The sequence below is a fragment of the Leuresthes tenuis genome, unplaced genomic scaffold, assembly GCF_036924035.1.
Source record: "Leuresthes tenuis unplaced genomic scaffold, fLeuTen1.0.hap1 SCAF_16, whole genome shotgun sequence".
Taxonomy (NCBI): Eukaryota; Metazoa; Chordata; class Actinopteri; order Atheriniformes; family Atherinopsidae; genus Leuresthes; species Leuresthes tenuis.
The window spans coordinates 10,096,637-10,109,195 of NW_027325370.1; the positions used below are offsets into that span (position 1 = coordinate 10,096,637).

The 12,559-nt window shown below is 39.0% G+C and overlaps 1 protein-coding gene across 1 annotated transcript; it reads right to left on the reverse strand.

Moving 5' to 3' along the window:
* Positions 1–9,995: 9,995 nt before the first annotated feature.
* Positions 9,996–11,562, reverse strand: LOC140271844 (somatostatin-1B-like). The gene is made up of 2 exons (XM_072367152.1): positions 11,036–11,562; positions 9,996–10,741 (listed from the first exon to the last, which is right to left on the reverse strand). The coding sequence occupies exons 1-2, from the start codon at positions 11,138–11,140 to the stop codon at positions 10,514–10,516; spliced, it is 333 nt and encodes a 110-aa protein (XP_072223253.1). The 5' UTR covers positions 11,141–11,562; the 3' UTR covers positions 9,996–10,513.
* Between the last annotated feature and the right edge of the window lie 997 nt (positions 11,563–12,559).

The window sequence follows — 12,559 nt, forward strand, 5'->3', positions numbered from 1 at the left end:
ATTTAGAATTGAAGCAGCAGTGGAAGAAGATGAGCTCAGTGTTATAATGTGAGTTCACAGCTTCATTGTTGAGTGTTTCAAAGTCAAAGTCAGCTGGTGTTTTATAGAGCCCACAAAAAAACAGCGGTTATAAATTATTGTTCATGAATAATGGTTTGCATTTGGAAATTCTAGTGGGCGTTACTGAGTGTGATAACAAACACATATGGTTGTTTAAAACTGTATAACTAGACAGGTGACGTCTGGTTGGTGGGAAAAGTAAGCAATACTGTAATTTGTTCTTTTTGTGAGGATGCACTGTCTCTCTGCACTGTAGTCTACGTAGATTTAATAAAAAAAAAACAGTGGAGGGAGGATCAAACTTGTATTGCAAGTGATGTCACAGTGTGGCTCTCTGGTTGTGAAAAAGCAAACCAAATTTTAGCTATAACTAACGTTGAACTCGCTGTAGCATAAGCCCTGAACCAGTACTGGGGTCACTTTGGATTAAAGGGGCTTTAGCTCAGTCTCTCCCCTACAGAAAAACAGCCCCACAACATGATGCTACCACTACCACGTTTCAGTGTGGCGTAATCTGGTATGAGCAAGATTATGTGCAGGGCCTGGTAATTGACAGACATAATCAGATTTAAATACAATCAAATTGAAAAAAATCCTTTCCTCAATCCCTCAGAGTCTTTTCAATGCAGCTTGGCAAACTCCAAGTGGGCTGTTAGGTGTCTTTTATGGATTTGGTCCTTGTAACGACCACCTTTTAAGGTGCATTTGGTCCATAAACTTTATGGCATTGCAGCTGGTATGATCCCTAAACAAAATTATCTCTGCAGAGGACTCCATAAGCTTAGTCAGAGCAATTTATCTTCATTACTTTGTCAGTGGCATCACGCAAATGAAACAGTGATCTAATCCAGTCCAAAATGATCCCTGTTGTTTGTGCAGTTCTGATACCCACAAGTTTGTCATAATGGGCATACCAGGAAATTCAGGGTGTGATGTCTTGATGTCTCCTATAACTTTTATTATAAGAATACCAAAATAAATGCAATTGTTATAACTTTATAGTTATTAGTACCCCTAATTAGTACCCTATGAGCCTACACACCAAGCCACCCATCTGCCATCAAGCACATCTGGAGAGTCGGGAAACATCTGTTTTAGTTGCATCTCTGGTGTACAACGCCCTACTGCCATTGTCGACCTCTTTTGATTTTTGTTTCTAACCGATTCAACATGTAAAATCGGCATTGTGTCTGTTGAAGAAAGAGCTGAGTCTCATTGGTTGTTCAGCTCAGCAAATGAATGCACAAGAGGTGAAGCGGCAGCTAGGACAGTGACGTTAATCTCCTCTCATCTGTCATCGTCAAAACAAACAACAATCCACAGTAACGTGCCCGTGTGGAGTGAGAAACTGAAGACAAACTCATAATCATGATTTAGAGAAACCAACTCTGTATGACATCAATGAAGAATACAACACATGCTGCTTTGTCTGCAAGTGCCATTTTGTTTGCCAAGGCGCTGGTGAAATGACGAGACACAGCAGGAAGCCTGTTGTCACGGTTTCCTCTTCACATTAGTTTGGAGTATAAGAGCTCTAACACTAAAAACTAACATGTTCAATCGTAGTAATTTTACACTTTACATATTAAATATATATCATTATCTAGGTTACTCATCAACATGCAGCTGGTTAGAAGAATAGTCGCCTTGTAGCATTAACATTTAGCTTAGCAAACAGCGCTGCCTCTGTGGCTGAAGGCTCTGGTGTTGTTTCAGTGTGGTTGCTAGAGATCATCAAGTCAAAATTTTAATTTAGATTTTTATATATACATATATATATATTTACTGGGAAGCCATCTCATGCTAAGCTGGTAAGATTTCTACTTTTGTCAAATATCAATAATAGTTTGTATTTACTGATTTGACTGTTGTAGTGCACTAAAAGCCTTGCAACCCAGTGTTTCACTTCCCCATAACACTCCTGCCAAGCTTTCTAAAGTGGTGGCATCCAGAATGAAACGGGTCACTACAGTGCCCAGCACGTTGCATCCCTTCCTCAAGCTGGTGACAGCTCATTTTCTGAGCCACGGCTTTAGCACAGAAAGAGCCCTGTAATGATCAGCTTTTAGCGCTGGCACTCAGTGGCTGAATAAGCCATCAGGCATCATTAGGCTCTGCTGGGGAAAACAATCTCCTCATTTCCATTGGTGCTCCCAAACAGGGAAACACTCTGAGCCAAATACATCACACACTTTGTCAAGTTTGTGTGTTTTATAATGCTTTGCTCAGTTGTTCTCAAAAAACACATTTTGCTGATCACGACTTCTCATGATGCCTTTGGGAAGTAAGATTTTTTTCCTATCTAATATATTTAGTTGTACCTTCATCTAGTTACACCTACACATGTTTACTGAAGTTTTGTTTCAAGAAATAGAAAGCAGTGAAGGATCAACATTAGAAAAGTGTGAAATTGAAGATGTTTTCACAGATAGGGCAAAGGTCTCCTCCAAAAAAGTCGTTAATGAGCAGGTTGATGCAAACCTGCTGCATATACACAAATACTGCACCGTTACTCCAACTGGGCATATCTTTTCCCTTGAATAACATTCTTTTGAAATGGGTATTTATATATTCATATCCCTCTCAAGCGACTCAGCTAGTCACCCATACTATATGTGTTCAGTGCTGGACATAACTTAAATCTAAAATGTCAAAACTAAACTAATTGAGCCTGGAAATAGGCTGCCCCAACCACTGTGTTCAGTTGCAGGGTTAATAAAGTACAAGTAAACAACAAGGGGCTGTGCAGAGTTTCCATCTCACTTTTTCTAAACCAAACATGTCTTCCTTTGTACAATGTGACACATAAGATTAATGTGATTATGTAGTTTTGGTTGTCCAATTTACTCTGGTACACACAGAATGCTTTGAATATACAAAACCCTCTATTTAATAAGAAAACTGCTATTAAGAATAAGACATCAAATTTCCAGAGATCATTCCCGTTCCTTTTATGCGAATATATTTGTAAAATAAGAAAACACTTGTGAATAGTGTTTATTGTATGCAGGCAGGCAAAGACCCAGCCTTTCTTTTCAACAAAGAATTTCCACACAACCTGCCTGTTCACACCTTTCCCTGAAGCATTCAGCTGAGCCATGGGTGTTAATTTGGCCTGTCGTGACTGATGGAGAACAGGTCAGGGGATAATTTGATGTTGACCGTCTTTAAATGTACACCAGTGCAGGATGAAAATTTGTTCAGACACACCTGGTAAATTCAAAGAGAAACAGTTATCTTGCAGCTGTCAGGAGGGATGGCACTGCTTTGTTTTTTAGGGTAAGGTCCCTCTAAAATAGGAGATTTCAGCAGGGCCAACATGGAAAAAGAGAAAAGTCATTTACATTTAGAGAAACTTCATGCTGATGGAATCAAAACCTGCATTTTTTTTTTTTTTTTTTAACTTGCCAAGCAGCACGACTTTCATCTGGTAAATGTGTACAGTATGTTTTATATGTTTAGCCAAGCGGGTGAGTTTCAGCAGCCCAAGAAAAGGATATTTTCTATTCCTAACCTCAACCGTGTTCTTTTTAATAACTAGCCTTAACCAAGTACTTTCTAGTAACCATGTTATTTGTAATAATCTTAACAATCTTGTTCTTAACCACTACAGTTGACCTCATACTTTCTAACATGTAAAATAGCAACAAAACAGGCAGTAAAAGTGCAAGGAAACAGCGAGTGAACGCATGAACAGGATTTTGAATAAACTTACAGGTAGGCACTAATGATCTGGACTGGACTCAATCTTGACTATCCCACTTGTGATTCAGGTGTGGAGAACCATTCTCCAACCTCTAAATGCAAACTTCTTCACCAGTCAGTTGTAGGATGTAACAGATAGTATGTGACTTGCAGAAGATAGTCTACTCTGACTCTGTGTTACTGCATTAAGTTATTTCCGTGTGCTGCGGCACTGAAAAACAGCAAAAATCATATCTGGACACAAATCAATAGATGCAGTTTGTATTACTTCCACATTTTTCTGATACCGGATAAGGATCTCAGGAGGCGAGGAGAATGAACCAGGGTCCGGGTGAGGTGGAAGGAGGTCTTGCGTCCGGGTGACTCCGTGCAAGACTCGGTGGACGAGTGATTCCCGTGTTCCGAAGTTCCCGTGTATGTGCTCGTGAAGACAGGCTCGGTTATGGGCTGCGGGCTGGCTCGGTGGCAGACTGGACTGGGTAGAGATCTCTGGCTTGACATCCAACTGGTATGCGCGTTCGGCCGCAGGGAGACAATATTCCGACACCGCAGGCCAGGAGGGAGCAGGCTTTAACAGGTGCCAGATTGGTAATGGGGCACAGGTGGGAATGGTGAGAGCGCTCCTCCCAGCCGTCCAGCCCAGCCTGAAAAAACAACCAGCCAGCACCCAGGTACAAACATAACTAAATGGCAACAAAACGTCATAATCACCACATTGTCACAAAATGTAATCTATTAATTTTATTCTGACTCATATACGTGGACATGAAAATAATTGCAAATAGGAATACATTCTCTTAGCATTTCAAGGAAACTTACATAAAATAAGTGATTATGTATTTTACCAAGTTGAAAGTGAATAAGTTGAATTATTTAATTTGCATTTTGCAAAATAACTTGCATGCACTTCAGGTGGTTTTTGCCTGTTTTGAAAGGGTATACTGATAGTAAAAAGTAAGCTTTTTGAATCATAATTTTGGGCTGACTAAGCTCCCAGATTTGTATCATATTGAACTGGCATGACTGTTGATGTTTCAGTAATAGTTAACTCCCTGTTCATGTAGACACTCAACTTGACTCATGTTGCCTACTTGAAATGAGGGCCTGGAGGTGTTTCCGATATGCCTGCTGAGTGGCAAGGCTTGCCTTAAATGACTTTAGCCTTTTTCTGTTTCCTACCCACTGTTCAGTTTCATGCATGTGTCCATCTGAGTTGAGAGATTCACCTTGAATGTTACACTTAAGGTACAGTAAACAGTAGTAAGTACCTGTAAATAATGAAGAGCATTTTCCATGTTGCGGGCCTAGGTTTGTTATACTGAGTCTGTCAGAATGAAGTTTAAGTTACCATCACGGTGTTGGGACCACTCCACAGGGGAAGTACTTGATATGTGTGAGTTATATTGAACTTAACGTTTCACATTTCACACATCTTGAAGCTTCTAGATCCCAAATTCACTTCTCCCCTTGAAAACTAGTCATGCATCCGAAGAAACCTCCATTTGAACCTTCTGGGGTTAGGGTCAGCTCCGCTGTGCCTGTTTTCTAAATACCATCTGCATCAGATATGCACATTTGGATCAACGAAAAAGGCCTGCCTAAGGTTCTTCAGTCACTGAGTACACACCGCTAACCAAGTGAAAACAAATTTGAGAGCCTGCAGCAAAACACAGAGGTTACCAACTGAGTTCACAAATGGCGGGATCAACATAGCAATTTCACATTGAGTGCTAACTGTGCAAGAGGAACAGAGAAGGAGAAAAAAGTACATCTGCAAATGAAACAACATTTCCCAGCCTGGTTCGCCAACCACTGTATGTATCACAAGATAAGCATGACTTACTTTTGAGGACGGTGGTTACTACATAAAGAAGTAGGTAGAGCATAGCAACGGCTTACATTGGTTATCATGTGACTGTGTGACTCTGATTATGTGTTGGTTTACTTCACAGACTATGCTGATGTGATCAAGTTTAGTGATTAAGTTATTGTATCGTAGACTCTATGTCTTTCATACAATCTGTCCATCCTGTTTTCTTCTAGCACTTCAAAATAACACATAATCAAATGCAGAAAACGACCTGCATGTTTGTACTGACAAAGCACATCTGTTGTCGTGTTTAAATGACTGAGTACGTCTGAATAAACCACTTGGAAAAAACATCATAACTAGAAAAAAAAAGAATATATTTAGGTTGGCTAATGATGAGAAGGAATGAAGAGCGAAGAAGATAACGTGTACAGAGTAGCAGACATCAGGAATATGGCAGACAGATGAGACACCAAAAGAGCTACTTGACAAGTGAAGAAGAGGAGGTTATCAGATGGACAGAAATGACACTGAGTTAACACAATTTGTCACAGATCAAATTCTCCCTTGTTCAGAAGAAGCACTTCTCACACAATAGAAGCACAAACTTTGAGACCAGAGTTTTAACGAGTCTCAGCAACACTCAGTCTAGAATATGGTGTTTCCATGAATGTCAAAGCCATTTTTTTTGTCTTTGTGCTTTACTCCTGCTCCTGACAACACAGCGATAACGAAGTTGAAGGACAAATCTCACTTTGTATATCTGGATTTCTTGTTTCTGAGAGCCAGTCATATGCACCTGACCAAATCTGCTTTAAATTTTACTCCGAATCTATTATGAATTACAAATAAAATCACTTTTGTTTAGCTGGGCCAAGCCCCTGATGTTTCAAGATTCTACCAACAGCTCATTTGCTGTAATATATAGTTATTACAAGAGTTGGGCTTTGCTTTGATAAATCACTTAAAGTGATGTTCATTTTATCTATTCATTTGCTTGTCTGATGAACAGTGACTGTTACCAGGGTTAGGGTTACCTGATTGTGTCCTCAATCAGGAACTCAAACTTCAAACAGTTATTCACCAAACCAAAGGGTGACATAGCTGCGGTTATGTCTACCTTTTAAAGGGGAACACAAGCAAATATTGGCTTTTAAAAAGCTGGTATTGCTAGTTGATACTTAAGACAGCTTTCATTTTGACAAATCGGTTGAGAACTGTGGCTTTTTGCCTCATGAAATGAGGGGAATGTCATAGGTCAGAGGGGTGCAGAAACAAATTTATTTCCCCAGGGCTCTGTAGAAGATTAAAGATTTTTAAAGATTTTAAAACTCCTGAAAAATCTCCCTCCACACGCTTTGCTTATAATGATATGATGGACTACTTAAAAACAGTTATCTTTAAAAAAAAAACATGTTAATGGGGATCGAGGCTGCAATTTTTACTTTATGTTATGAAAGCTGAAGGTCTTTCCTCAATTAAAAATCGTCATATCTCACAGAATTTTAGTCTGATTGAGTTATGATTTTAAAACTTTTTTGTTTGTTTGGTTTCTATTCATAATATCAGACTGAGGATTTCACTCTTGTACCTACTTTGGCAAATGTTGACAAAGTGGTCCTAAAGTGCTAGTAATGAGACCACTTTGTGGCGGGGAAAAAAAGCGAATGAATTAATTTCACTGTGTTTCTATCTAAATGTAACGCAAATCTGAAACAAACCCCCCTTCAGGATGGGTTGGAATGAATATTATGAATTAACCTCAGAATTACCCTCCGGTGGAGGATGGGGCTATGTTAGCTGTAAAAAAAAAGGAGAGGAAGAAGATAAACAAACCCAGTCATTGTGATATTTCAAAATGGAGCATTGCTCCAAATTTCCCTTTTCACATCACATAGGCTGTTGATTTGATCAATTAGCATTTTGGAAACAACATAAACATTCATGTGAAGTTCTTGATCTGTAGATACATGTCCTACATTATTACTATGATCAATTATAATTTATTTTCAAGCAATATTTACAGTTGTACTGTTATTTAGTCTTTCTTCCATCATAAATAAATTGTAATCCCCATGCTTTTGTACTAAGAGGAACAAGTAAAAAAAAAAAATCATCCAGCATGAAATGCTAATAATCATATTCCAAATGTCATTATTTAACACCAGCCAAAGTTATACAAAAAAACAGTCACATCCTATAAAGTTTATTCTCTGCATATGTAATCATGCTGAGCTCACTTTGAAGTTGTTTCCCCTCTATGAGGTGGTGCATCACTACCAAAGTCTTTGTTATTTTTAAACACCGGCACATGTGAAGTCACATTTAAATTTGAATTACACAGTTAGGGCTGAGCACTCCTTTCCATCCTCCTCCTTCAGATCAAAAGGAAAGCCAATAAAATGCTTTGCTTGCAGCCATCAGCTTTGATGTTGCTCCTCAGCGTGCTCATTTGAGCTCAGAGGCATAAAGTCAGGAGTGGACAGCACCTCTCTCGACATCGAATTGTTTTGTGTTTATAATGTCGATCCAGAGATGTAGATTTGTGCAAGGTGCTTCTTTAGAAATGGAAAATTTTTTCTATCTGGCGTTCTTCCACAAAAAAACAACAACGTTTTCTTAAAAACGTTCTTGCATAACACCGTGCAATTTGGTCTCTTATTTGTAAATCTGGACGTGTGTCATTTCTGTTTTGTTTCCTTTCCTTTGAATGTACATAAAGGTGATGTGTAATGAACTACAATTAGGTAGAGCCACAGGAGGCTTTGTCTCCACAGCATCATTAAAAGACCAGAGTTCCAAGTGGATGTAAGAACCATGTAATTATTCAGCTTTGACATTTGCTGAGCTATTACTTAACATCAAGTAAGATTTTTTAAAGATTTGAGTAACACATAGGTTTGGCCTGTGTTGAGTTTTTTTTTTTTTTTCTCTTCTCCAGACTTCTCAGATATGAACACGACAACAGTACGACGAAAATGTGTCTTAAACATGACCTTTATTGTACAACCTGTAATTGAGTTTGAACTGTGAGTGTTAAATCCTCATGATTATTAATCACTAGCTGCTGTTTTGCTGCACAGAGAGACGACTGTAACCAGAGCAGAGGAGTTTTGTCTCCACTGTTGTGGTGTAACGCTTCTGTGGTATCATTAGAATGAATAATGTTGGTTATTCAAGAATTTACTTGTTTTAAAGTGAGCATCTTATTCCATTATAGCCAAAATCCTAAAAAAGAACTTTAAGCAGGGGTTACTTTTATGTATTGTCACTCACTAATGTTAGCAATAACACCTCTCTTCACGTAGTTTAGGAGAAAACACTTTAGTTCTTTGCTAAATGCAGATGTCTCATTATGTCCTCTTACTTTGAGACAGCAAATGAGTTTATGTACAAGGCAAATGTGTCTAAAGGTTTTGTAAAAATCCTTTTAATGCAAATACTCAGTGCTCTGAAAATCGTTTTATTACATGTTAAGTATGTGGCATGATTTGTGATTTTAAGCAACAACATATATGGTATATTTGAACTGTTTCAAACAGCAGGACAGCACATCTGATGATATCCATCGGGTCGCTAATAGAGACTTTTGGCCCAGGCTCAAAATCAGTGTTTGATTGTGTCCAGAGTCCACTCAGTGTTCTGTCTCACAAAAAGACACGCATACCACAACAGTTGCACATACCAGAAGGGCTATGAGGGTGTGCAGTAATTGTAGTGTGACTGATTGAGTACAAAGCAGCCGGTAGCCAACTTGAATCTTGTTTACTTCAGGAATCACAAAGCAAGCTGATGGGGGGTCACATAGGGAACGCTTCATTATCTCAACATGCAACAGAAGCCTTGGCTGTGCTGTCTTTAAAAAAAAGTTTCACTGATATCACTTCAACGAACACCTCCCTCCTCTTTCATTTTAACCAGCAGAGACCTTTGTCTTATAGTCAAATGTTTTCATTGTTTAATTAACTGCAGAACACTTTTGAGGCTGCTTATGTGTTGTCACTGCTAATGCTGTGACTACACTGAGTTAAAATGAGGGAAACCTCCAATTAATTTACTTTTCTATCATCCTGACATGTCTAACGGCCTGTGATAGGTCACTGAGGCGTCTCCCTCAACCTGTGACTATGAATTAATAAGGACTATTTATTGGCAACTAATAAAACAGACGTGCAATTCTTTCACATTGCTCACTCTCATCAAGTTGAGTTGAGTCTATTTCTATATTAATTCTAAAAAGCATTGTGACAGGGCTCTTTTTCTCTTTAAATACACTAGAAATCAGCTATTGATTTAAGAATATGATTGTAGCACTTCTTTCTTAATATCTTAATTTTTCATGTTCATGGAGCAACATTTCCTATCTTTAAAGCAGTATGTTGTTTTTGTCAATTTGTAAATGAACTGGAAACAAAGAATCTGATTGATTGACCTTTAATAAAGAGGGTGAAAAATGGTGTGTCCTTCATGTGCCATTTACAACCCAAACTCAATTGTTCATAGATAGAAATATATCTGTGCACAGCAAAGTCCTAAAATGTGACCACAATTTAGGCGCAGCAGTCCAAGTCACAAAGAGAATAAACATACAGACATAGTTTTTGCATTAAGTTCGACTTTGTATTGATATTGTACAAGCAGGTGGAAAATTTGACCTTCCGTTATATATTTTTTTTAACAATTTGCGTGAGCGTTTAACCGTTACCATCCCAAATATTATATCCATGCTTTATTGTTGACCCTGAAGGTAACTGTTACATAAATACATACACTGTATACATAAATAGTTAATATTCAAACAGACACACTGTCTCAGTGAAGTCCATCGATGCTGCACAGGTGTAGATGATATGCACAGCTGAGGTCTACTACAGTTCATGTAGAGTCGGGAGAGAGGGAGTACAGGAGGCGGGAGGAGCCGGGTGGTTTTGGGCACTGTTAGCAGGAGGTGAAAGTTTTCCAGAAGAAGTTTTTACAAGGGGCTTTGCGGTCACGCTGAGGCAGTGATAGCCTGTTATAGACAGCCCTCTCCTCCAGGCGAGACTCCAGTGGTTCCTCGAGATCCACAAGCGCCGCTTCCCCTGGCAGCATGTTGGTGTCAAGAGCTCCATCCAACAAGCCAGACACCAGCTTAAGGATCAGCTCCTTGCGCTCTTTACTCAGCTCCTGAACAAAAAAAAGAAGAGGAGTAAACAATAAATCATGGAATCTGAAATTTCACACTGTAAATGTGTGGACAGTTTTTTTTTCTACGTATTTCAGAAAAAAAAAAGAAAAAAATTATTTATTTTAATCACAAGCAACATTTATGAGGTCAGTCATTTTTTTTTCCCCCTTAAATCTAAACGAATTACAGAACTTCTATCATGATACAATTTGGCAAATTTATCAATAACAACAGGTTAAATCAAGAAAAAAATGTTTCCATGGATTGAACAAGGAAAATAATAGAGTCCTCACCCTGTTCACGTGGATTGGGCTCCTGTCGTCTACAGGAAGCACGGCAGCTGCTCTAACGCTGAACAGAACCCCCATGAGAGCTGCTAACACCACCAGAGGCTGCATGCTGTGACAAGAGTGCAGTACCAGAGCTACAGAAGCAGGTGTGTGTGAGAGTCTGAGGAGTTCAGTCTAGTCAGAGGTCCAGTGGAGAGTGGTGAAGAAAGTGCAGTGCAGGTGGTGGCAGCTGCTTATCAGATCTGGAAACCACGAATGTTTCTTCTGCTCTACCTACAAAGTCCCTCACCCTTTTATATGCCTCTCCCCTCTGTCTGCCACTGACGTCGAGGGTGGTGGGTGTATGACGGAGGGTGTATGTGTGCATGCCGTTGGGGGTGTGAGTACGTGAGCATGAAAGGGGAGGGAAGATGAAGGGGTCAGGACGCAACAAATGGAACCAATGAAAGTTAACCTTTTTGACAATTTGTGAAGTGGTTGCGTTCATGTGATTCATCAGATTGGAACATCTGCAGAGAGCACCAACGTCACTGGTCCACAACCAGGTTTTTTCATATTTTTACATCTATCTCAACGATCTCAAACAGCATCATACAGCCAGGAGGATAGACAGTTCCATCCCTTATGTATGTTATATCAAAAGTTGTACTTTAAATATAAAAATGATCACATTTCCCCATTGCAGCAATTAAAGGAATCTAAACGAAATACAAACTGACCGCATGTTAATGATATTTTCATAGTGATTGGCACTAGACTTCAGGCAACATCTGATTCCTGTCACTCTGCTTCCATGTCTTCTTTGACACCTGCAGATTACAATTGAGCGGCCTAACACCCCATGAAGTGGTGAAGTGTCTTCAGGAAATGCACATCACAAGTCTAGTGGGGTAAACATAGTTGTTTTAAAGAAAGAAAGTGAGTGCTAGACATCCAGTGAAAACAATGATTACTAAGATTTTTTATTAGCATTTATCATATGGAAAATTATGCTTTCGGACTAAATTCTATTTATCAATTAATCAAGTTATTAATTTCTTCCAATATTTTTAATTAAAAACAAAAGAATGTCCTTTATTTCTGGAAACAAGCGATTCGCACCGGAATTTAAAACCAAATATCACTGGGCCCTTTCAGCATCCTTCGTTAAGTTGCAGTGCAGTTTCACTTCAGGATCTAAGAGAGAACGAACAACTCACCGGTTTATCTGTGACAAATGCTGCTATCTTGATCTCTGATGTTATCGGTTCCATGAAGAAAACAAAAAAAGCTGAAGAAAAACAGTGGCAATAAAACACGTTTTTTTCCTCTTTTTTCAACAACCTGACAAATTACAACCTTTTGAGTTCTTATAGCTGGGACATCCTGTGTGATCAGTGGTTAGCAACTTTGGTTTTCTGCAGCTAAGTCGTTCAGCTCTTATTTGGGACAGCTTCACTTATTTTTCTTTGCCCGCTCTTCTTCTTCTTCCCTTTTTTCTCAGTTGGACCAAGGTTCCATAAGTCCAAGTAGTTATAAAGCTTTGCA

Coding starts and splice junctions, on each gene's coding strand:
- LOC140271844 (XM_072367152.1), bottom strand. CDS start 11,140: ATGCAGCCTCTGGTGGTGTTAGCAGCTCTCATGGGGGTTCTGTTCAGC. Junction 10,742..11,035: donor GCCCAATCCACGTGAACAGG/GTGAGGACTCTA, acceptor TTTTTTGTTCAG/GAGCTGAGTAAAGAGCGCAA.